We start from the raw sequence: 26,528 nt of genomic DNA on the forward strand, positions 1-26,528 counted from the left end.
ACCAGTATCGTATCAGTGCATCCCTAATACACAACAGAGTTTATTGTTATAAATGATGTTTGCTTTTGGTGAACTTTTAGTTACTGAGCCCAAACAGATAGCACGCATTACTGCTGACTTGCATTGGTCTGAATTGTACGTGGAGAAATGGAACCCCCAATATATATATATTTTTTTTGGCAGTTGTTTTTATTATTTATTATTGTGCTATTACGGCGCTGCAAGATTCATTGCAAACAAATCGCATCGGCTGCAACTTTTGAAGCACCATCATTTCCTCCACCAACAATTAAATATCCTGCCTCATTCTGCTTCAAATCTGCTATCGTAGTTCACATCTATACAGTCTTGAGCTGAAATGTGATTCTTATATTCGTTTGTTAGTTCAGACTTCACTCTTTTGGTCAAATAAACTATGAACTTTGAACAGAATCCTAAAACATAAATCTGAAATCACAATTGCAATTGTCAGAAAAATCTCAAATGGACACTTTTCCCAAATCTAGATTCTTATCATGTTGTAGATGTAGTCGGTTCAAAGTCACAGTGTTAATTGAGTGAAAGCAGCTGCCTCTTCCTTTCAGCCCGTGATCTGCAGTGGGTCATGTACTGTACATCGATCCTCTGCTCGTCCTAATACAATGCCCCTAAGACCTTCTGTGATCGATGGAGGCTAAATACAACTGATTTATCTTCCATTAGGGCGCTGTACTTTTGTGTTCTGTTTCTCTCGCTCTTGCCTGGGATTTGTTATGATGGTACATGAGGCAGTAGCAGTAGGGAGTAGTAGCAGAGGGAGAGTGCAGTACATTGCCCATGTCTCTATATAGGCTAATGTTGTACCTAATGGCATGTCACTTAGCAACACCTGCACAGCAGAGTTGGCCCACTTTTAATCATTGATCAAATCATGTGGCAAGTGCAACAAACGGAAGCTTTCATTAGTCTGTTATTACGAAGTGGCTCAATTTAATGTCATTTGGATAAAATTACCAGTTACACCCGCAAGCGACAATTAAGGGCTGTGATTATGTACTTGAAATGTGTGACCACACCGATTCATTAAGAAATAGGATTAGGTGGACTGTTAAGCTTTTTAATATTTTACTTTGATTTAGACAATTATTTTAAAATAACCTCATAAAAAATTTATTTTTCTTTTTTTTTTTTATGACAGCAAAAGGGTCTATACACTTTTTTTTCCATATACAGTCATCCCTTCTTTCATTGATAGATCATTTTACTCGTCAAGTTGAATGTACTTAAAGTAAGTAAAATGTTCTTAGTTTTAAGTCACTTTCACCTACTTAGATATTATCTGAAGTGTATGGGTGATGTCTAGGAGTGTGCAAAAATATCAATATATCATATCGTTTAATGTGATGATACAAAATCGATATCGTGGGCTGCTGTATAGATATATTGCCAAGAGTATTTTTGGTATATTTTACTAAATTATTTAATTACTGTGCTACAGTTATTTGGAAACCCGTTTATGCAGCACATTTGACATTTTCACTGATTTGATGAGTAAAATGGGCGTTTTTCATATTCACTTTGCACAAAAAGTGGTTTGACAAAGACGTTTATTATCACAGCCATGATCAGCCTTTAGTTTTTATTGAATCTTATCGAATCGTTTTAAAATACACTACTGGTCAAAAGTTTTATAACACCATAATTTTCCAGGTATTTATTGCAATTCAAGTCGTGCAAGTCCAATGAAGAGCTTGAAATGGTGCAAAGGTAAAAACTGAACAGACAGAGGTTAAGAAAATGAGAAAAGATACAAAGCACAAGTCCAAAACTACCTCAGGAAAAAAGATCAAGATGGTAAAGCTTGAAAACATTGAGCACAGTGTCCAGACTTAAACTCCATCGAGCTGGTTTGGGATAAACCGGACAGAAGAGTGAAGCAACCTACAAGTGCCACACATTTATGGGAACTTCTTGCAACAGACTTGGGAAGAACTTTCTGAAGAATATTTGTTTTCTATTGTAAAAAGAACAAGCCACGAGTGTGTTCACATATTATATCTGCCAAAGGTGGACACTTTCATCAATCAAAAGTTTAGAATACATTTTGGTAAACAATAAACAGTAAACAGTAAAAAAATTTGAAAAAGTGTGGTGTTTGAAAACTTTTTACTTGTGTGTATTGTATCGAAATCAAAAGTGTACAGTATCGAGATATGAATCGTATCGTGATCTATGTATCGAGGTATGTATCATATCGGCAACTTCTTAATGACACCCAGCCTTAGTGACGTCACTCTGGAAATCACTGTGAACAATTTCAGAATGAACTTGTTGTTTTTTTCCACAGTAAAACACAGGTACAGCAGCTTTAGTATCACCTCATATTGGAAGTTACAGCAAAATACAAGAGACAGTGGTCCATTTTGTACTTGTAGGTCTCTTTATATGTAACTGTAAGTAATGCAAACGTTCCTTCTTTGCTTCTTGATTTCAGGCATCGTATCATTGATTTCTCTGGCGGTCCTGTCGTATGAACGCTACTGCACCATGATGAAGCCCACCATGGCGGACGGCAGGGACTACCGCGCCGTGCTGGGGGGGATCTGCTTCTCCTGGGTCTACTCGCTGGTGTGGACGGTGCCCCCCCTGCTGGGCTGGAGCAGGTACGGGCCTGAGGGACCCGGGACAACCTGCTCAGTGGACTGGAAGACTCAGACGGCCAACAATATCTCGTACATAGTGTGTCTGTTCATCTTCTGCCTCCTGCTGCCCTTCAGTGTTATCTTGTACTCGTACAGCAAGCTGCTCCAGGCCATCAGGCAGGTAAGAGCTAGAGTCAAGGATTCTACAACCTTTTCAAGTGGGAGTGAACACATAAACTGCACCCACAATCACACTGCAAATAGAGCTGCTCAAATAGAAACTGCAATAACTACTAGAGACAGCACACGCACTGTTTTTGACTTTATTTTGTCTGTGTATAATTTATTGTTCTTTTCTTCAAGTGTTTAACATGTCAGGATGATAATTTGCTTTAACTTTTTTTGACTGTTTTTGAACACAAATCTGCACACATTTTGAAGTGCCAAAATGGACTAGGGACAGTAGCCAGTGCTACTAAAACACCATATACAGTTTAGTAGCAAAGAACGAAAACAGGCGTGTTGTTTTCGAGACATTTCCTCTAATTTTGAGACATACAATCATGGCTGTGGTTGGACCGTCCCGTGTTAGGATAGAGGTTTTTCATGCTCTATGGTCCTGTTCCAGTCCCTTCTAGATTCCTACAGGATGTACAAGGGACTGGCTGGTCAGTGGTCAGGCAAGGTTCCCTCATCCTTATTTTACTCAAAGTTTACAGATTGATTCATGCATGTTTGCGTAAGTAAGTTTTTATTTATATAGCGCTTTTCACAGACATATGTCACAAAGATGCTTTACAGAGCATTATTCATTCACTCCACACCCGGAGAAGGTAAGCTACGAATGTTGCCATAGCTGTCCTGGGGCAGACTGATGGAAGCATGGCTGCCAATCTGCGCAATCTGCCACTCCGACCACCACCATCACTCATGCACACACCACTTTCATACTAGGCAATGCAGGTGAAGTATCTTGCCTAAGGACACAAGAGCAGTTTTTGTGTCTGGCACCCCCCTCTGGCACCTATTTTCCCAGTGGTTTCATCCCGTCCAAGTACTAACCAGGGCCGGCCTTAACTTCTGAGATGTGACGAGATCAGGCTTTGACAAGATGGTAGGGCCACTAATCCAGTGTTGTCCTGCATTCAGAGTTTGAGTGGTCACCTACCCCCTATCCCAGCCCACTTCTCTGTATTAAAGTGTAATTATTCATAAGATTGAGGCTCTGTCGTACATGTAGGGATGCCATGATTTAAATAAGATTCAAATCTGCTGCTTGTTACAGTAGATTGCCACTATAAAGAGGTGGGAAATCTGTTGACCTATTTCTATTCTAAAAGCTTTTTAGATCAAAGTTGCAGTTTACAATGAACAGATGTAATGTAATACTAATCTATGTATGTTAGAGTTTAACACTGAACAGATGACAAAAAAGAAAAATTTCTCTGGAATTGTACTCATTACCTTCATACAAAACATAGACCATATAAAGAAGTGGATTAAGGGAGTGTGACTTTGCCCATTACATTTGGCTCCAGTCAAATGAAACTCACCGAAGCTGGCAGTTATAGGAGCAAATTTGGAACCGAGTTCCATTATAGGAATTTATCTATGTACAAAATAGAGAAATAAAAATACTAGAATCATGGAGAGGGTTAATAGGAATATTTTAAGACCAAAATGATGAGCATCAGTTACAGAAAGAGGGGTAACAATTTTGCAATGTAAAGTCAATTGGAGCCAAAGTCAGTGGAGTCAGAACCGTGGTCATGGTCACTTATTATTTGGAATGTGGCGACTAGAAGATTATCTATGTCCACTTAGATATACAGTGTATGGTACAGAATACATTTTTAACGAATATGCCCTCTGCTTTCTGTGTATGTATGCATAAACACTGTGAATTAATGTGTGAAAATATTTTACTTTAAGATTAAAAACAAGTTTGAAGTTTTCAGAAAGTAAACTCAAAGGTGCACTGTTACCTTTCTAGTGGGTGGTCTGCCATCTGCTCACCTCATGCAGATGCTTTGCCTGAAACATTCCACAGAATGGCACTGTCAATCTTACTTTTATACAATCATGATGTTTTTATTGCAAAACCTTGAAAAACACGAATTCTTTCTGCGAGTTGAGGTCACCTCCATGGAGATTTCAACTGTAACTTGGTCTGATAAGATAAGAGATAGAACACTAATGCGTTTAATGCCACACTGTGAAACATTCCAGGCAAGGCAGAAGAGTATACAGGTACTATGGTTCACCAGGAAAGTTCAATGATGGAAGAAGTACTCAATTGTATTACTTAAAAGTACAGATACTAGAGAAAAAAATGGGTAAATATTCAAGTAAAAGTAAAACTATCATGAAATAATCTACTCAAGGTAAAGTGGTAAAGTACTGGTTTAAAAATGTGTTTAAAGAGTTTTTTTTTTTTTTTTTACAGATTTTGATTTTAATAAAGCTTCAATTGTAGTATTTTGAGTGTTGAATTTTATTGTGGAATTTATAGCTTTTTCCCCCAGCAATTTTATTTGTGTAATTTTGTTTGCTCAGATTACAAATGTGTTGAAATTAAACCCTCAGACATTTCAGCAGGTCTCAAACAATAACAAAAAGTACTTTTACTTTTCAATACAGTTAAAAAATGTAGTGTAGTAAAAAGTACAAATACCTGCCCTCAAATGTAGTGAAGTAAAAGTAAAAACCTTAAATGTGCATTGTGGCATTTTTCTTGTTTAGGGTCTGTCAAACGCTCATCTCCATGGAGATGTTATTGCTTTCTCTGGAATGTTTCACAGTATGGCATTAAACCTTTCTATCATCATGGAGACCGAACCACACCAAGTTAGAGGTCAGATCTGTGGAGCGGCAACCCCATTCACAGTGTTAGTCAAAGTATTTTTGAGTTATAAACCCACCTGCAATTGAATAAATGTAAAGTAGAGCTGTTTAATGTCACACTGTGGAACAATTCCAGACAGAGCAACGACATATCCATAGAAACAAAAAGTTGATGGACTCCCAACCAAAAAATGACATAGTACACTTTTAAGTACAATACTTTACAATACTTTACTACTTTTACTCTATTACAGTCCACCATTGAAAAAAGTTACATAGTGTACTAATCTGCCCCAAAGTACTTCTTGGAAAACTTCACAATATGTCCTTTGAACATATTAATCCAAATTTGGACCTGCTTTTTCTACTGTTTTGAGTAGAAAGCTATTTTATTTTCACAGTCCACATCTAAAAGTGGAATATTCATTAACTATACGTTTTCACACACACATTTGCTTTAAGACTGGGGTTACCTATAGATTACAACCTCGTCTTATCTTTGAAGGCACGTTACGCTGACCCCTGGTTCACACCTTATTTGCCTTTTGCCTGCGCTCGGGTATATGACTCCCAGATGGACGAGTCTGTGGCCAATAATAATGTTATAATATGGCCGATTGAGGGCTTTGAAGCAGCTCATCTTATCTGATCTAAAGTGATTTCTCGTGCACTTTAAGCTTCCAGACGCTCAGCTTAGTTCAGTCAATATATTCACAGGCCAACTATGGATGTGAGCATAACAGAATATAGTAGCTGATGTTTACGGGCCTATACTCATATATTCATGCTATTTTCAGATCTGTGTTATAATGTTTCTTCGTCACAAACAGACCTGGAGTTGTGTTTTGTTTCATTCACACACACACCCTGCATGTTTAGGCATGTTACGCTCTTCTCTCAAACAAAAAAAAACAACACTTTGTTCCTTGTGATGTCATGTGATAATACAGGAAGTGCTCCACTGTGTTTTTAAACTCCTTCACTAAAATCATTTGGATCATTTCAGCCCTGGAATTGCCAATTTCTACTTAAAGGGACAGTCCAGAATTTTGGACATAGGACCTCATTTATATTCCATCCAGTCCTTGTATTTGCAGAGGTCGCTGGTGCTAGGCTAGTGCATGTCAATGGCCACAGTTAGCCTGCCACTAAAAATAGTCTTACCCACTCCACAAAACACCCAAAGCAAATCTATTATTACACCAGACTGTTGATGTGAATGTCTGTGTCGATAGAATTATGTTTGAACTAAAACTAACCTCTCATCGCATGAATTGTCGCATGTTGAGGGACTATTTTCTTATATATCAGTCCGCCGCTGCCAAGCTTTCTATCAGGAAGTACACCTCACTGTGCTGTTCACACATAAATCCTTCAAATACAAGGTTGGTTTTACTTCTAAAATTATTCTGTCAACACTGACATTTACATCAACAGTCTGGTGTAATAATAGATTTGCTTCTGGTGTTTTGTGGAGTGGGTAAGACAGGCTAACTATGGCCATTGACATGCACTAGCCTAGCACCAGTGACCTCTGCAAATACAAGGACTGGATGAAATTTTTTAAAAAGTGTCTCCACATGTCTCCAACACTCTGGATAACTTTAGGAAATGAGGTCCTATGTCCAAAATTCCGGATTGTCCCTTTAACTAAAGGTAAAAGGTAGCTGCTAATGTGAAAACTACTGCTTCGTAACATTACAATGTTGAACAGAGCATTTTGAGCTTTGAAGATGTAGACAGACTAATAATAAAGTTACTCAAACATGTGTGAATGAAACAAAAGACAACTCCAGGTATGTTTTGCGGATGTAACAACATTATAACATGGCTAAAAGCTCACAATATAGCCAACTTTGCCTAATATAGGATCTTTAATATATGGTGAGTCTGCAAGATTCATAGAAATTGAATTTTTAAATGAACACAATTTGAAAATGGCAAAGGCTGCAGTTTAAGTACTATCATTTCCTCCACAAGCAACTAAATATCCTGTATTATTCTGCAGAAAATGTGCTCACCCCACAGATTTAATTTAAAAGTGCATTGTGTAACTTTTTCGGTGGGGAGTCTGTCATCTTCTTGTTTCTATGTATATTGTTCTGCCTGGAATATTCCACAGTATGATATTAAACAGCTCTACCTTACTTTTATTCAATTACACGTGGTTTTATAGCTCAAAAACAGGCATTCTGACAGTGAGTAGGGTGGCTCTCCACAGATCTGACCTGTGACTTGGTCTGGCTTGATCTCCATGAAGATAGAAAGGTTTAACATCATACTGTGAAACATTCCAGACAAAGCAATAACATCTCTACAGAGAAAAGCATTTGACGGACCCATGCAAATTTAAAATGCAATTCTTGTCAGTAAAGATATTTTCCCCAGATCGTTGAGCCCTAAAGTCTAACGGTCACTGGCTTGTTGTTGGACTGCTTTAAATGTCCAATATCACTGATTATTCAGGCATGTTATGGAGCTACAAATTGGTTGCCTCCAGTAGTATAACTTACAAATATGCTATAGGCCAGTGGTTCCCAAACTGTAATTAGGAAGAAGACAGACCATGCTAATTTCTCATGCAGAAATATAGCCTATAACAAAAGCTAATGAAGTGATCTAGAATTTAGTCTTGTCATGATACTATCATTTTAAACTAAATTTCACTAAAGAATTCACTCGATACTCAATACTGATTCCAATACCACTATGATAATTAAAGGGACAGTCCGAAATTTTGGACATAGGACCTCATTTCCTGGTGAGCCAGAGTGTTGGAGACGTGTGGAGACACTTTTTTAAATATTCCATCCAGTTCTTGTATTTGCAGAGGTCCCTGGTGCTAGGCTAGTGCATGTCAATGGTCATAGTTAGCCTGCTACTAAAAACAGTCTTACCCACTCCACAAACCATCCGAAACTTATCTATTATTACGCTAAACTGTCAATGTAGAATAATTTTCGAAGTAAAACCAACCTTGCATTTGAAGGATTTATGTCTGAGAAGCAGCAGCGAGTTGTACTTTCTGATAGAAAGCTTGGCAGCGGCGGACTGATACTGGTACCTATCTTAGCGGCAAAGTAAAATTCCGCTGTGCTGAGAAAATAGTCCCACAACATGTGACGTTTCATGCAATGCAAGGTTAGTTTTATTTCAAACATTATTCCATCAACACAGACATTTACATGGACAGTATGGCGTAATAATAGTTTTGCTTCGGGTGTTTTGTGGAGTGGGTAAGATGCACTAGCCTAGTACCAGCAACCTCTGCAAATACAAGGACTAGATGGAATATTTAAAAAGTGTCTCCACATGTCTCCAACACCGGAATGTCCCTTAAAAAACCTTTCTTTCTTTACTCAGATGAATGTGATTTCCAACATTAAATTGTAGTACTTTATTTTCTATTCCCACATGGTCTTATATCTGTGTAAACCCTTAGTGGTCCAAATAGGTTCCATCATGGTCCATATGTGTATACCAATCTACAATATGTACTCTTATACTATACTTATACTTATTCTGATACAGCTCAAGATCATTCTAAAGCTATTCAGGCTTTGTCCTGTAAATGTGACTTTTTTCAGTATCGATACTTGTTCAAATGAATATCTTGTTTCTACATCAGTTTTAGTATTGATTAGTGTCTGATTTTGGATACTTTTGACAACTGAGTTATTTCCCAAAAAGTAATAAAAAAAAAAAAAATAGGCCATGACAACTTTTAAGGATCGCCTCCTAGGGCCAGTGGTGGGGGTCAGAGGGGCTGGGGGGGCGGTCAAAGGGGTGTGGCGGGATGGAGTCGTTTGATTGACCCCTGGTGTAAAAAAGCTCGAAGTTAAGATACTGTAGCATAACAGGCTCTCTGACGCCTGCTATACCTCAAGACCACAGTCCACAACGTTTATTTCAGCATGAGAAGTTCGCGTGGTCAATCATTATCCAGCAATGTGTAATGAACAATAACATGACCCAGTTTAACCTAGAGTATAGACTTTTCCTAGAATACTGACACAGCTCAATGGTTCTGGTTTATTGGTAATCGAGTTATTAGGAGACATTATTGATTATTCCAATTGGATTCATTTGATCTTCTGTATGGATTATACTTTAGATTCTTATGTAATACCTCAACTAGTTTCATGCCTTCAACAGTTTTAGTCATCTTTCTCACAAGTGTCACCATGATGTGTCTGCTCAGCTCATTTAAACAGATTTTTTTTCTTGAAGCAGTAGGACATACCAGCTTGCCAAAGCCTGATCCCGTCAGCTCTCAGAAGCTAAGCAGGGCCGGGCCTGGTTAGTACTTGGATGGGAGACCTCTGGGAAAATCAGGTGCCACAGTGGGGCGCCAGTCGCAAAAAAAATGTTCTTGCATCCTTAGGAAAGACACTTCACCCACATTGCCTAATATGAAAGTGGTGTGTGCGTGAGTGATGGTGGTGGTCGAAGGGGCCGATGGAGTCGATTGGCATGGCAGCTGCACTTCCGTCAGTGTGCCCTAGGGCAGCTGTGACTGCAATAGTAGCTTACCATCACTGGGTGTGGAGAAAAAGAATAATGAATCTCTAAAAAATGCTTGTAAAAGTGTCTTTGTGACATATTTCTGTGAAAATGAAGACTTACTTACTTAGGACAACAGCGCCATTTGCAGTCCAATTTCTTCAGAACTGTATCCCAAGTGTGAGAGAGTAGGTATGCCCCCTCATCCCGATTCACAGACTGGTGGTGGGATCCTATGGTACTTGTTTAGGGTGACCGGATGTCCCAGTTTACCTCAGCCCAGTCGCAGTTTTGAGCCAATTTATCCAAAACCAGTGATTTGTCCCAGTTTTATACAAGAAATGTTCCAGGTGTCACCATTTTGGGGTCTATATTTAGACGTGCCAGTTTTTCGACATTTTTTAGTATCGTTATTCTGACACGTCATATGTTTGTTTTGGACAGTGAGAGTGTCATCTCATTGAGCTGCTGCAATGAACTTGATTGGTTATTTATTTAGGCTATATGTTGTTCTCCTCAGATAGCTTACATGACGAAATGAATGAAGCACAAAGGGCCCATGCAGCCTTCATTTTAGATTAGATATTTTCCCGAAGGCTCCTATGCTCTTTTTTATAATGCATGACTGCTTCCCATGGCTATCAGTTAAGACATTTTTCCATTGTCTGATATCCTATGTGGCCCAAGCATCTTATGATATATGGGAGCGCAATATATAATAGGCTGTCACATTAATATTATTCATATCAGAAAAGTGGAATGTTTGAAAAATAGTAAAGTGCTGCTGCTGCAACAATGAAAAAAAAAAGTTGAAGTAGTTGGACACTTGAAAAATAATGTTTATGCTGCTACTCCAACAATTAGACATCATTGTCTAAATAGCGGCATGTCGGAATAGCAGCATGTAACACATATTTTTCACCAGTCTGCTACTCACCAACAGTAAAGAGGTTTATCATTGTCATTTGTTTAGCTTGAAAATGATACCAACAGAAGTCCTTCATATTATGACTGACACACAAATGAGTCAAGAATGGACAATGTTACACGCTCTTTTCACAATTTCATTTATATCACCATCCCATCCCAAGTGTGTCCCATTTCTGAATTTTGAAATTCTGGTCACCCTATACTGTATATTTCAGACTATAAGTTTCAATTTTTTCATGGTTTGGGTGGTTCTGCAACTTATAATCAGTACCTGCTACAGCTGTACCGCTATCACTTGGCACCCTACTGCACATGTCTCCTGCAGAAAAAGCCTCTGTCCTGCTGCAAGTAGTGAAATTTGCAGCCGAAAACAATAATCGAGCAGCAGAAAGGAAGTTTGGAGTGAGCGAGAAACTTGTAAGGGTTTGGCGGAAAGCGGGAATGGAGAACACAGCTTCATGGTAACCGGGAGTGTGCGCCATACAACTTTCCTGGAAGTCACTGGATGGATGGACAAAGCCTGGACTTCAGTGACAATCGAAACCATCCTGTCGGGATTCAGAAAGGCCAGAATAATTCTAACAGGAACTGATGCTGAGTCTGACGACAGCTACGAAGTGGAAGTGGCGCTCTGTTTAGCTCATGGGTCTACGGTTTACCTCCAGAGATCATGAAGTTCCGAGAATGATGAATTTAATGGATTTAGTGATTTGGAGTGAAGTGGAGAGTTTGGTAAACTTGTTCTGTTCTGTTGATATGCTATAGTTGTCTGAAGAACTGTTCATATGTGACGTTAACAGTCTACAGAGTTAACTTGCCTTTCAAGATGAAATGTCGATTCCTGATCTCTGATTTTATACAATAAATTACCCCAAAAAGTGCAGTGCGACTTATATATGTTTTATTCTTCTTCATTATGCATTTTTTGGCTGGTGCGACTTATAATCCGGAGTGACTTATAGTCCAAAAAAAATATGATAATTGTTGCTCTCTGTGCCTCTGACCTTAGTGTTGTCCCAGTCCATGAGATGGTTTTCCCTCTTGCAGAAGTCTGATATTGTGCACTTGTTCTTGGAGTTCTTGCTTAATGGCTCTTGTACATGACTGGAGATATACACCCATTGTGTTAAAGCTCCAGTCAAGTGAAGCTTATCGAGGTCTGCATTTCTATAGAGCAATTTAGAGCCAGAGTCTGTGGAACTGGAGTGTGGTGGCTGGGAGGTTAGCTGTCTGTGGGTATAGTGGATTGGGTTTAGGTAGCGAGGATTCAGATCTGAAGGTCCTTTTAGGTTTAAAGAACTGGACTGTATTTGGGTCATTCTGCTTTTTGATTAGATAATCATCTTGAGAACCAAAACACCAAATTAAAACATCTTGGCCAGCTTGTCTAATGATTTTGTGATTAGTAATCAAATAAATCCGCTTTAGGATCGTAATCAGTAAGAGCTATATTTGATTTGAACACGCTGACGATGCATCTGAGGACATAGAGAGTTCATGTTTATGTAAAATCACAAACTTCCATACAGTTCCTTCAAGGGTTTCCATTATCCAAGTTCCTCAAAGAAACTATACCAGAATGTGTGTAATCAGTTTTCTTGTGACTTGTCTTTTTCAGTTCCATGTATTGTGGTTCATAATTTGCTGCTGACGCTGAAGCGCTGCTATAAGGGTCCAACTGTTTTCACGCTAATCAAAGCCTGTACAGACTCAGTCATCGTCCGCTGTGAGCAGCAGGAGGCCGCTCAGTGCAAAAGGACAGCACCTCCATTTGAGGTTTCTGAGGAGTCCTTAATAATATCCATCTCTGAAGCTCCATTCACTGTGTGTTCAAAGGAGAGTTAAGTAAAGCAAATGAGCTGGTGATGTTGTCAAAATCTGCATTTGCAACTAGAATATTCCACTGTGTAATGAGAAGAGTCAGCTCATGATGGTATAGAAAAGAAGTATAGGACTATGAAGAGAGACAGACAGAGAGAGAGACACAGAGAAAGAGAGAGACAGAGGAAGAGAGACAGAGAGAGACAGAGCAATAGAGACACACAGAGGGAGAGAGAGAGAAAGATAGACAGAGAGAGAGAGAGAGACCCTAAGATTAGACCTGGTTTAGGCCTGGTGTAGTCCTGGTTATATATATATATATATATATATATATATATATATATATATACTGAGGAACAGTGCATCATTCAGCTCTACTTCAGGATCTCAGGGTTTGCGTTCATATAACTGCTTAGAATTAGACACACCATGGTTTGATTCTGTCTGTTAGAACTGAATGTTACTCTACTAGAAGAAAGAAAGAAATCATTTAAGAATATTTATGCAATCTTGAGACCTTTCTGTGTTTCCATAATACATTAGTCCCCCGTTTATCGCGGGTGTTACGTTCTAAAAATAACCCGCGATAGGTGAAATTCGTGAAGTAGTCAACTTTATATTTTACAATTATTATATCTGTTTTAAGGCTGTAAAATCCCTCACCACACACTTTATACACTTTTCTCAGATATCCTTCTTAAAACATATTGCTGCTGTCATCCTTTTGTTATTTTCCACCTTTATGTAACAAACCAAAGATTAATTTATTCTGTAATAAAGCCCTACAGCGCAGAGTTCTGCATGAGTCCATTTTTGGAGACCCGCACCCTCAGAGTAGAGCACCTGCCCGTTAACATGAGATATATATCAAACTTTTGTGCTGCCTACGCCACGGACTGAACTAAGACTAAACCAGGACTAACCCAGGAGTAACCTAGGACTGATTCCAGGACTGAAGAGGAGGACTAAACCAGGACTGAACTAGGACTAAACGAGGACTAGACCAGGACTAAACCAGGACTAAACCAGAACTGAAACAGGACTCACTGTCGGGACAGCCTCGAAGGTGACTGCACTTTACGAAGGTAAGCGCGGCTGTAGCCCGATTGCGCTTTACGGACACCTTGCTGCACGGGCTTGCTGTTCTGTCTCTTAAGCCCTGTTTTCAGCAACTACAAGACCAAATGCAGGACTCTGCTACAGCACATAACTTCAACCTTCTTTCAGCATGTCCAGAAGTCCATATTTTTGTGCAATGGTTCCTCTTCCTTTTGGGTGCGACCACAGGAGCCTTTGTTGTTGCAGAACGTTTTGTCGACATTGTGGGTTTTGTCAGAGAGAAAACTTGCAAACATACAGCACTTCAGAATCACACTGCTAGAGATCGAACATTTAGGTAAATTTGGCAGCTGAAGGTGTTCTGTACTGTACAGGAGACAGGAGTCCCTTAGCCAATCAGGACGCAGCGGCAGAAAGGCAATATGTACAGAAGCCGAGAGGGGTCACAACATACGCAAACGCTGCAACAAATACAAATACACAACACACCAAAAAAGACACAACACACCAAAAAAAGACACAACAGAAATGACCGCGGGACTCTATTTTAATGCAAACGCCGCAACAAATACAAACACCACAACACAAACGCAAATGCCGCAACACAATAAAAAGCCACAACACAATAAAAAGCCACAAAACATTAAAAAGCCACAACACATTAAAAAGCCACAACACATCAAAAAGCCACAACGGAAGTGACCGTGGGACTCTATTTTCCGACGGGCCGATCAAGGGGCAAGTGAAGAAGAAGAACTACAACGTGAAATGAATAATGATAAAACAATAAATTACTTTTACTTATGTTTCCAACTTCTCCGTTCCTTTACTTTTCACGTTGTAGTTCTTCTTCTTCACTTGCCGCTTGATCGGTCTGTCGGAAAATAGAGTCCGTTGTGGCTTTTTGATGTGTTGCGGCATTTGCGTTTGTGTTGTGGCGTTTGTATTTGTTGCGGCATTTGCATTAAAATAGAGTCCCGCGGTGGCTTTTTGTTGTGTTGTCGCGTTTGTACTTTTTGCGGCGTTTGCGTTTGTTGTGACCCCTCTCAGCTTCCATAAATCTGCGTTCATACACTGTAAATAAAAGGCATGTATAATTGCACACAAAAAAACCGCGATACAGCGAGGGACGACTGTATTCCTATGTCTGGGTGGTCTTTTCCTGCTCCAAATACCACCTCCCTCTAAAGTACACACAGCGGACTAACCCTCTACCAATCACTACATTTAATTTTCTCCAACATTCCCCAACTCGATATTGTTTCTTGTCACCTCATCCACTCTGGGGACGTAAAGCAGCTAATTAAACATGGCCATAATTACGGGAGCAAACCCAAAGTGACAACAGAGGGTCAGTCCGAGGGTCCGCAGGTCAAATACTGAGTGTGAATCAATACACACACTTAACGCGCTGCTGCTGTGTGTGTGTTCATCTGTAATTGGCACGATTACAGTCAGCTTCATTGTCATCAAATCAACCTCGCTCTAATCACTGGGGGTGATTTGGCTTGCGTGCACAGAGGCTAATTGTGGACACAGTGACTCAGAGGGCCTAGCATCGTATTGTTAATGAGATGTTAATGGTAATAGCTGCACACTGTCGGACTGTAAGTCGCTTCACTTCGCTTCGTAACGTGAAAATGCATCTGTGGTTCCTCTCCTGTCCTTGGGTGTCTCTGGAAACAAGCCAAAGATCACACTTGGAATCTTTACTTGCAGGTCATATTGAATACATTTTGGAGAAAGTAATTGTTTCATCAGATTTTTGAATTTCAAATAAAGTTGAATTTTTCACTGTGAATTTTTTTACTTCATAAATGAAACCGTACTGTATTTTTCAGATTATAAATCACACCAGACTATAAATTGCACTTTTGGAGGGAAAATTATTTTATAAAATTAGAGACCAGGAACCGACATTTCATGTTGAAAGGCAAGTTCTAGTAATAACAACAGAACAGTTAACGTCACATATGAACAGTTCTTCAGATAAACTATAACATAAACAACAGAACAGAACAAGTTTAACCAAACTCTCCATCTCACTCCAAATCACTAAATCCATTCAATTCTTCATCCTCAAAGTCACTAATGAGCAACTCCACGACCTCTGGAGGTAAATAGAGCACTGCTTCCTCTTCTGTGTCGCTGTCGTCAGACTCAGCATCAGTTCCAGTTACAATTATTCTGGTCTTTCTGAATCCTGACAGGATGGTTTTGGTGTCACTGAAGTCCAGGTTTTGTCCATCCATCCAGTGACTTTAGGAAAGTTGCATGGTGCACCTCGTGGTTGTCACAAGTTTCTTGCTCATTCTAATCTTTCTTTTTGTTGCTCGATCACTGTTTTCGACTGCAGATTTCACTACTTGCAGCTTGTAATCTGCAAAATATGATTTTCTTTTTGGAGGCATTTGCATTCAGTCTTCTCAGTTTTCTTTATTAGATGTTTTAAACACACAAGCATACAGCGCCCTCTCGCAGCTGTCAGTGTGAAAATTTTGATATATAAGTTGGACCGGATTATAAGTCGCAGAACCAGCCAAACCATGAAAAAAGTGTGACTTATAGTCCAAAAAATAAGGTATATTAGACAAAACTGACTCTTGTGCGCTTTACACCATGTTATAATGGTGTCACCTCCTCAAAAACATACCTCGAGTTGTGTTTTGTTTCATTCGCAAGCCTGCGTTATTAGTCTGTCTACATCTCCAAAACTCATAATGCTCTGTTCAGCTTTGTGATGTCACGAAGCAGTAGTTTTCAATTTAACAGTTACCTCTTCCCTTTTGTTCAGCAGAAATTGACAATAGGTTCTATTCACGCTTACATCACAAACCAGGAAGGTGTTCAGAAAGATGCGATGACAATTTCTCTTCTAATCACATGTACCCAGTGCACTCAGTGTTGTGCATCAGTGGGGAAATGATGCAAACTGAGGTATGGTTGGAACTGTTGGTTAGCAGAACATAACAGAATGCTACAATGACATGGAGATAAAGAAAACTGGGACATTTTCTCATTTTTTCTTAGAACAGAGCCCGCCAGAAGTCGTAATTGCATCTTTCCAAACATCTTTCTGGTTTGTGACGTAAGCGTGAATAGCCTACTCCAGAGCTGAAATGATCCAAATGATTCTAGTGAAGGTGTATGGAGTTTAAAAACACTTCCTGCATTATCGTGTGACATCACAAGGTGGAACTGTGTTTTCAGTTTGAGAGAAGAACTCAATAGAACGAAACAAAACACAACTCCTGGTACAGTCTGTTTGTGATGAGGAAACAACTTTACAACATAAATCCGAAAATAGTGTAATATGGGCCCTTTAACTTTTCTAGTGGGCGGTATACCACTTCCTTGTCTTAATGAGATATAGTTCTATCTATAGTACGGCAAAAGTATCTATTTTGAAGTGAAAAACATGCATCATTTTCACTGTGAGTGGGCTTTCCTCTGAACAGATCTGACCTGGAACTTGGCCTAACCCTCCATAGAGACAAGCCAGTGGCAGACTGCCCACAAGAAAAAGTACACAGAGCACCTTTAACCGCCTCGCTATCGGACAACAAAATATGCAAGATTACACAGACACGTACAATAAAACAAATCCTTTCTTTACAAGGACAAATGAGATCCAAGTTGGACCACATGGGAACAGCAGGCTACGTGGAAGGAAGTTGAATGATACCTTATGTAACAGGCCGTAAGCTGTTTAGTAAGCCATGAAGTCATTTGTGTTGTGTCATTCCAATTCCACTTGTTTGTTTTTGCTTTAAAGGTGCATTGTGTGACTTTCCTGGTGGAGGCTCCGTCAAATGCTGTTCTTCACAGAGATGTTATTGCTTCGTCTGAAATGTTTCTCAGTATGGTATTATAAACCTTTCTACTGACACAGTGAGCACACTGTTCTGTTCTTCTAGGGATTTTTGAGCTATAAATACACCATTTAATGTCATACTGTGGAATATTTCAGGCAGAGCAATGGCATATCCATAGAAACAAGCAAATGACAGAGTTTCTACCAGAAAAGTTACATAGTGCACCTGTTAAAGCCATTGTTTCCTCATTAATAAATAAGGAAAAGGCAGAAGGTCCAGAAGAAAATTTGAAGATGACAAGGCAAGGCCAAGAACGCCACGAAATCAGTCCTTTAAATCCCGCCAACAAATGCACAAAGTTCCTCTCGTACCGGAGCCAGAACATGAACAACTTACTTGTTTTAAGGAGGAGATTGAGAAGGAGAAGGACGAGGTTTTATGCCATGGTGTTTTGAGGGGCAGTCCGTTGAAAGGAACATGTGGATGTGGAGACATAGCCAAGAGTGGTGGGATAGTGATGTGCTTCGCTTCAGTGACACGGAGTTCATTAACAATTTTCATATGACGAGAAGAAAGTTTGTGTACATTTGTGGCTTGATAACGTGTAGGTCGGATGAATGCGCCTTGGCCGTCGCATGTCAAAAGATCAGATATGTATCTGTTTTAGGAGCACATATCCAAGTGGCCTGGGTCACATTTGAAAAAATCGGATCTGTGTTGTTCAGACTGATAAGTTACAGGTAAAATAGGGGCCAAAAAAACGGATTTGGGTCATTTCAGGCTGCAGTGTGTACATAGCCTTAGACTCCACCCCAAACCACAATGCTGCCCCGCAATTGGTCCAGTCTCTGAACCACTGGTGCCAGGGCCTAATCGCAACAGTGTGAGCCTCATCAAATGGATTTTCCTGAGTCTGTAAAATCAGATACATCGCCTATGTTTTTAAAGGTGCATTGTGTGCATTGTGTTCTGTCAAATGCTTTTCTCCATGGAGATGTAATTACTTTGTGTGGAATGTTTCACAGTGTTTCACACACAGACTCTTGCATGACATGCTTTATTAGGTTAGGTTTGTTTAGGTTGGTTTATTCATACCTTTAGGTAAATTTGTTTTGCAGATTTGAGAGGCTGGTCCCATATTTCACATTTCATCCATATTATACAGAATAAACACATATAAAAACACAATTATTGATTTCTCTTTGTTAATTGGGCTGATTGGGATCTGATGAGTGCAAAAACAAAGAATTATATTTTTCTAACATTTTTAAATTTTATATTTATATGTCTAACTTTATGTTTTAATCATTTTGATGGAACACAATAAAGTCACAACTGAATAATGATTTGCAAAATCTATTTATTACAAGTGCCTGAACAACCCAAAATGTTGGACATAGACTGTATACACTTTAAAAAACAATAGCAAGGTAAGTTAAAATGACCTAAATCACGAAAATTTTACTTTATTTGAGAAGATTCAACTTGACAAGTAAAATGATCTACCAGTTGAATAAGTGTGTTTTTCTTAATTCAAGCAACATTCGGTTTTGTTTCTTATTTTAAGTGCAAAAAGTTGTTTTAATTGTAGCAAGATGTATTTTCATATTTTAACTACAAAAAGGCAGATCATTTTACTTGTCAAGTGAAATTTACTCAAATCATAACAAACTTCTTCATTCAAGTCATCTTAACTTGGCTAGTTTTTTTTTTTTTTTTGCAGTGTGTATACAGTGTTGGGAGTAACGTGTTATAAAAGTAACAAATTACTGTAATCCATTGCTTTTTGCTATAACGCAGTAATGTTTGGCATTACAGGGAAAAAAGTTATAATATTTTACTCGGTACAAATGTCAGTAACGTACGTTACAACGCTTTTTTAACCTGAATTGAAGTGGTGTTTTTTTTGTTTTTCTTCATACAAATTCACTAAAATCACGGTGATATCAGCAGCGGTGAAACGCCGGAGGTGCGCCGCATAAACTGTGATGCGAGCGAATGGACTGGCGCAGAACTCCGCGCTCCATGGAGCTAAACGCAGCTGCTGACACCCGATCGCGCTGGAGGGTTCTCTCCTAGGTTCCAAGTTCTAGTCCAAGATTAGCCCTGGTTTGGTCTTGGTTTACTTTTGGTTTAGACCTGGTTTAGTTCTGGTTTGGACCTGGTTCAGCTCTGGTTTAGTCCTGGTTCAGTCCATATACGGCGCAAAAGTTCAGCATCTTTGCAGTTATTTTGATGAGAGTAACTTAATAAATGCAGTAATATTGAAATGTAAATGTGAATTACTGTGAAATGACAGTAACAAATCATAAATAACACATTACAGTTTTAAAGTAACTTGCCCAACAGTGTGTATACATATGTGGACGCCAAGTCGTAGGAGGCTACACCTTTCTATTTTCATGAAACCCAAACCAAACCAAGTTACAGGTCCGATCTGCGGAGAGGCAACCCTGCTCACAGTGAGAATGTATGTTTTTCTAAGTATTTTTGAGCTATAAAACCATCTGTACTTGAATAAATGTAAGGCAGAGCTGCATAATGTCATATTTTTACATTCTAATCAGAGCAATGACATATCCATAAAAACAAGCAGGTGACAGAACCCCAATCAGAAAGTTACACAGTGTACTTTTAAAGTCACTTCAGGATCCACGCGCTGAAGTCTTTTGGCAGTTAATTTAGTTTTTTGGAAGGCAGCTGTTTGCTAATTGGCTACATTTGCTTGGCACCTAGTGAAGTGTTGTCTTTTTCACATTCACAGAAAATTGGCTCCATGTTTTGATCAGATTTCATATTCAATTTCCCTCCGGTAGGCTCTCGCTCGCTCGAGTCAATATTGTCAGTTGTTTTGATGTGTGTGGAGTGGAGCCTGGCTTAGCTCCTGTCTCCCACACCAGCGCTCTCTTCCCTCTGTCTTCTGTGGATGTTGATTTGCGCTGTTTGCACAAGAATTTAATTTGCCAGTCCATTTAGCGGCTCATGTGCCATGCCTCTGCGGGCCCCTGCGCTGCCTTCGAGCGCACTGATGTTTTTATTGCTGCGGAGACAACGTCAACATTTTTAAATGATAGAAAACCCAAAGGAAGCAGCTCTTTCAACATGATACAAGCGTGCTCATGACATACAAATACAGACGCCTGGAGTTTGGCTCAGTGGGAAATGCCTGTCTTGCCCTCGTACACATATATTTTATAAGCAGCTCTGTGAACTATCTGCATCACATTAAACAGTTTATTGCTCATTAATCAGGAAGTGCGCAGATAGGATACTAGTTGTAGGAAGATTTACACTGACAGCAAAACTCTTTTTAAGATATACACACTTAAATCTATTAGAAAATGACTTAAAAGTAGTGGAATTATCTGTCCATGCACAAGATAATTTTACTTAACAACTCAGCTTAAAATAAACTACCATATTTTTCGGACTATGCATTGCACTTTTGTTCATAGTTTGGGTTGTCCTGCGGCTTATATATTAAAATCTTCACACTGACGGCCGCGAGAGACTTGTGAGAGACTGGTGGAACACTAACACAGCTTCATGGGATCCAAGAGGCTAGCACTCATGCCTCACAGCAAGAAGGTTCAGGGTTCGATCCCCGGGTCGCCTGGGCCTTTCTGTGTGGAGTTTGCATGTTTCATAAACACTTGATAGTCAAGGTCAGTTAAATACAAACAATCAATAAATCTGCCCAGGGACGACAGGTAGAAATTAGCACTGGTGCTCGTGGCTAGACCTTCACCCACATTGCCTAGTATGAAAGTTGTGAGTGATGGTGGTGGTCGGAGGGACCGTGGCGCCGATTGGCATGGCAGCCGTGCTTCTGTCAGTCTGCTCCAGGGCAGCTGTGGCTACAACAGCAGCTTACCATCACCAGGTATAGACTGAATGAATAATGCTGAATGTAATGCTCTGTAAAGCGTCGTTGTGATAAAAAAATGTCTGTAAATAGCGCTATATAAAATAAATAAATAGTCTGGAAAATACGGTACATCTAGACTAGAATTAAGCAGTCTCACAACTAGTAAGTAGATAATAAATCTGAAAACAAGATGAATAACCTGATATAAGTTTTAAAATCATGGCCAGGTCAGAGAAATTTACAGCGCACCTTTGGCTTCTGAAAGTTGCTCTTATAAACTCATCGCAGTGAATAATTTGCGTAGAATGCAGAAGTGAAGAATGGATTTGTCATTTTTCATCATTTTTAAAGAAGACATCTGGTGTTCGTGTGTACTATATGTGTGTGTACAAATGTTTCTGCTGAATCCTACCACTGATCTTACCAAAAATCCTATTACTGATTAAGAAAGTAAAATTGGAGAATGAAGTAAATACAGAGCAGTGGGTGTGTACCGGTGGTGGTTAATGATGACTCAAACATGCTCACTCCAAATACAACTTTGGGTGAGTAAATGGTGATGGGAAACAATTATAACATGGTTAAAAAGTCCAAAAATAATAGTAGTACTGTTTGTGGTAGCAGCAGTAATAGTACTAGGGGTAGTAGCAGTAATTGCAATAATAGTAATACTGTGAGTGGTAGTAGTAGTTGATGTGGTAGTAGTAGTGGAGGTAGTGGCAGTGGTAATAATTGCAATAATAGTACTGTTACTTAATTAGTTAGTTAGTACTGTTAATGGTAGTAGTAGTAGTAGTAGTAATAGTAGTAGTAGTAGTAGTAGTAGTAATTGTAATAATAGTAATACTGTGAGTGGTGGTAGAGGTAGTGGGGTAGTAGTACTGTGGGTAGTGGCAGTTGCAATAATTGCAGTAATAGTAATACTGTGAGTGGTAGTAGTAGTAGTAGATATAGTAGAGGTGGTAGTAGTAGTAGTGGGGGTAATGGCAGTTATAATAATTGCAATAATAGTAATACTGTGAGTGGTAATAGTAGTAGTAGTCGTAGTAGTAGTAGTAATAGTAGTAGTAGTAGTAGAACTAGTAGTAGTAGTAGTAGTAGTAGAAGCAGCAGTAGCAGTAGCAGTAGTAGTAGTAATTGTAACACTTGTAATACTGTGAGTGGTGGTAGAGTTATAATAATAACTATATATAATAATTGCAATAATAGTAGTACTGTTATTGGTAGTAGTAGTAGTAGGGGTAGTAGTAGCAACTGCAATAACAGTAGTAGTACTAGAGGTAGTAGGAGTAGTGACAGTAATAGTATCAGGTTTGGTATTTTGTTCAGAGTATTAATGTCCTTAAATTTGATGAGTTATTAAATTTCATCTAGTCTCAAGACAAATAATCAAAAAGGGACATGCCAATATGGAAATTTTAGGCCGATACAGATAACCGATACCGATAACTATATTACTCAAGCACGTGAATATTGGTCGATACAAATATATGAGTGCGCCTCTAATAAAAAGAAAAACTGTGATCAAAGTATTGCCATTGTACCCGACACATACTGCATATACACATGAAAGTCTGACCACCGAAACGACACTCGGAAAAGAACATTCCGCATACACTCGTTAGAAATCGTAGATAATTAATTTCCCTGTCATCCGCGCGAGCCTCACAGGTCTGGCCTATAGGCGTGATTCGATGCGCCATTTGATTGACAGCAAATAGAGAGGTGTGGGACAGATGCAGCAATAACAGCTTAAGGGCATGCCAGTTGTGTCTTAATCAAAGTGCGAACACAAACTCTCCCTGCCTTCACCTGTCAGACAACATATGGCAGGTGAAGGTTGACTGATGGCAGGCCCTGGGTGACGGGGAGGAGGTAAAATAGATGAATAAGAATTGTTTTTTTGTGTTTTTTTCATGCTGTACCATGTTGTTTATCGTATAGCAACTGACAGCACCAAACCCTGAAGGTGCTTTAAGTAACTGGCATTCTGACTGTGAGCGGGGTTGCCTCTCCACAGATCTGACCTGTAACTTGGTCTGGTCCATGGAGAAAAGCTTTTGGCGGACCCTCCACAAGAAAAGTTACACAATGCACCTTTAAAGTACGTGCGACAGGTTGGACTGCTCATTTCACTAAAACACAGTTAAGATTGTTATGTTTAAGGTTATGTTTACACTGAAACGAATCACCGTATCAGAAACAATTTGCATCCAGACACGTCGTTTCCTATATGCACAGCTTTGAACATATTTGTTTACATTTTACAGAAATTAAACTTAAAACCGCATGGCTAATTTGCATAAAATGAGTGGTCAAAAAACAGCTCGCTATTGTGCGCTGATGCGGTTCAGCTTCTGTCGGAATAAAAGACATGACTCAGTGGAATATGAGTGTTCTTTCTGTGACAGAGGGGTGTTCTGCTGATGGTGAGTCTGTTCTGTGTTTCTATCACTTTGGAGATGGTTCATGTTAAACATTTCAGAGATTATACATCTGCAGGTCATACGCACAGTCCTTATATATATATATGAGCGGACATATATTTTAGTCTCTTAGCGTTTTGGCGCTGAATTACTTCATGGTGCATAGATCTACATCAGTGTGTCAGTCTTTTCAGGTGTCCACACTGTGCCGGATCAGATCCATACTCAGATGAATTTGTGGGAGCTGGCGGCACCAGATTGTTCCGTCTCTGGAGCCATTTTCCATCGGTTTAGTGTGGACAAACACTGCGTCCACAACAACTCGAATATGTACTAGTGTGGATGGGGCCTAAGATTTTACAAAAATATTTTACAATTTCTTTTCCAGTTTGGGCATTTTTTAGATTTCAGATGTTACTTCCTGGTTTGAAATCACCCTAGTGAACTCCTTAACGGTTACCTGTAGCAACTATGTAGTACAAAGTAGTAGTAGTAGCCAAAATGTCTTTAATGTACACAAATGGCAAATAAAATGATAATAAAACACCATTATTTATGAAAAATTATTGAAAAAAATTGTAAGTGTAAATTGTGTCAAACTTTTGGATAGAATTCTCCTCATCAATGTGAGACTCTCTAAAATGGAACTTTTTAATTGTCATTCTTGCCTGTCATTTTCAATATATTTTTCCACTTTTCTTGGAAAACTTCTTGATTGGTGTAAACCTATAACTTATATTTACAACACGTATTATCACACTAAATTAAGTTAAAAGTAGACAATCATCAAAACATGTAATACTCACTTTAAGAATGTATACAGCTGCACATGTCTACAACAAGGACTGAATATGCATTTTAGCAACACAATTTATGCAAAAATTTAATTAATAAAAAAAAAAAGGAATTAATTAATTAATAAAAATGCCTCAAGGATCAATGCTAGGCCCAGTGTAGTTTAAAACAAAAGTTCTAATGATAGTGATTTCCTTTTAAATGTTTTATAAGTGATTGGTACAATTGTAACAAGTGCGCTGGTGGTTCAAATCCAGCTCTACTCAGGTCATGCTGTCATTGTGCGTTAAAGCAAGGCACACAGTCGATATGTATTAATATTTTTCTATACTGAGCAAGATGAAACATAGACATAAACATGTTTACATACATTTCCCTAATTTCAAAGACAAAAAACAATTCTTTATGTATCTGAGCCTGCATTAAAATCTTTGTTTTAAGCAGTGCAGTTAGTGGCACATTGTGAACTTCCAGAAAGCACACACACGCTGACAACAAAGTGGCAGAGTTCGTTGACTGCAACAGCAACAGTTTTACATTGTGTAGATCAGCACTACCTATATATACTATACATCAAAGAGAGGAAGAAGAGAGGCAGGTACTGTAGGTTACACAAAGCCCTCTGCATGGGAAACAACACACAGGAATGATGCATCACCAATACTGCATATACGGGTAAAACTGAATATGAAATGTATTTATTATATTTGGATCTAAGGATCTCAAACTTTTAGCACTTCCTACGAAAATATATGGCCTTTTAAGTATCACCCAGATCTAAACCAGTTATAACAGGATCATTTCAGGTCTAAACTAGGGCTAAATCAGGTCTAAGCATGCATAGCCACTACCTAAAGGAGCACAAATATGTATAAATCACTCTAAATTGAGTAAATACCAGAACTAAAGAGATATCCAGAAAGAGATTGTGTAGAACAGTTTGAGAAAGACTGTCCTTGTTTATAGCACAATGTTCCTTTGATCTCTTTTTCTTGGGCAAGTTTTAGTTCAGTGTCTTTACAAAAACGTCCCTGAAACTACAACTGGTTCTTACATTGTGAAAAAGAATCTATATTTAATAACTTCTTCACTGTATTATAACCAAACAAAAGAATACATTTTGGAATTTGTGAGTTCCATGTCCAGAGGTGGGCCAGCTGTCCATATTTACAGATATAACTAACTATCTGTAGGCCTATAGAAGTATACAGTCTGTCTACCTGTCAGTCAACTGCAAATGGAGAATCTGATTGGTCAGTTTTAATGTTAGGGTGGCAGCTTGGAGACAAAAGACTCAATAAAAGAGGTCATTTCTGAACCTGTAACCTCCAAAACAACACCAAATCTGATAGGACACTCATATTTCTGTTATGTTTTAGAGAATTTTAGATCTCAAGAATACTTAAGCATCTGTGTATCATTCGTTCATTCTTTTTCAAAATAAAACCAAAAGTAAGAAAACGAAAAAACAACTATTTTCTCCATGATTTGTCTCCAAAACCAAAAAAAAAAAAAATGATAATGATACATTTTTTAAGTTTTTGATTCCGTGTTTAAATGAATAATGAAAAAACAGATAATGCCCATTTCCCATTTTTCTGACTTAAACTGTGATGCCGGACTTTTGCGCCACGTACGGACTGAACCAGGACTGAACGAAGACTACATCAGGATTGAACCAGGACTAAAAAAGGACTAAAACAAGACTAAAACAAGACTAAACCAGATCTAAACCAGGACTAAACCACATCTAAGCCATGATTCATTTTGGACTTGAGAGACAGAGAGATGCGACCCAGAGCCCACAGGGTGTCCACAAAGAGCAAACGAGTGACAGCTACGCTTA

General features: G+C 38.9%; 1 protein-coding gene and 1 pseudogene across 1 annotated transcript in view; both read left to right on the plus strand.

Moving 5' to 3' along the window:
* The window catches only part of LOC110165540 (pinopsin-like), a gene marked incomplete at its 5' end in the record, with an annotated part of 99,014 nt that overhangs the window by 22,030 nt on the left and 50,456 nt on the right, over window positions 1-26,528 (plus strand). The window contains one exon of the mRNA XM_020930740.2: window positions 2,474-2,802. Within this exon, the coding sequence (XP_020786399.2) occupies window positions 2,474-2,802 (329 nt within the window). The remainder of the gene's footprint in view (window positions 1-2,473; window positions 2,803-26,528) is intronic.
* LOC129408204 (5S ribosomal RNA) lies at window positions 9,694-9,812 on the plus strand (annotated as a pseudogene).

This window comes from Boleophthalmus pectinirostris, unplaced genomic scaffold (assembly GCF_026225935.1).
Source record: "Boleophthalmus pectinirostris isolate CB_2022bp ecotype Guang Dong unplaced genomic scaffold, ASM2622593v1 HiC_scaffold_15, whole genome shotgun sequence".
Taxonomy (NCBI): Eukaryota; Metazoa; Chordata; class Actinopteri; order Gobiiformes; family Gobiidae; genus Boleophthalmus; species Boleophthalmus pectinirostris.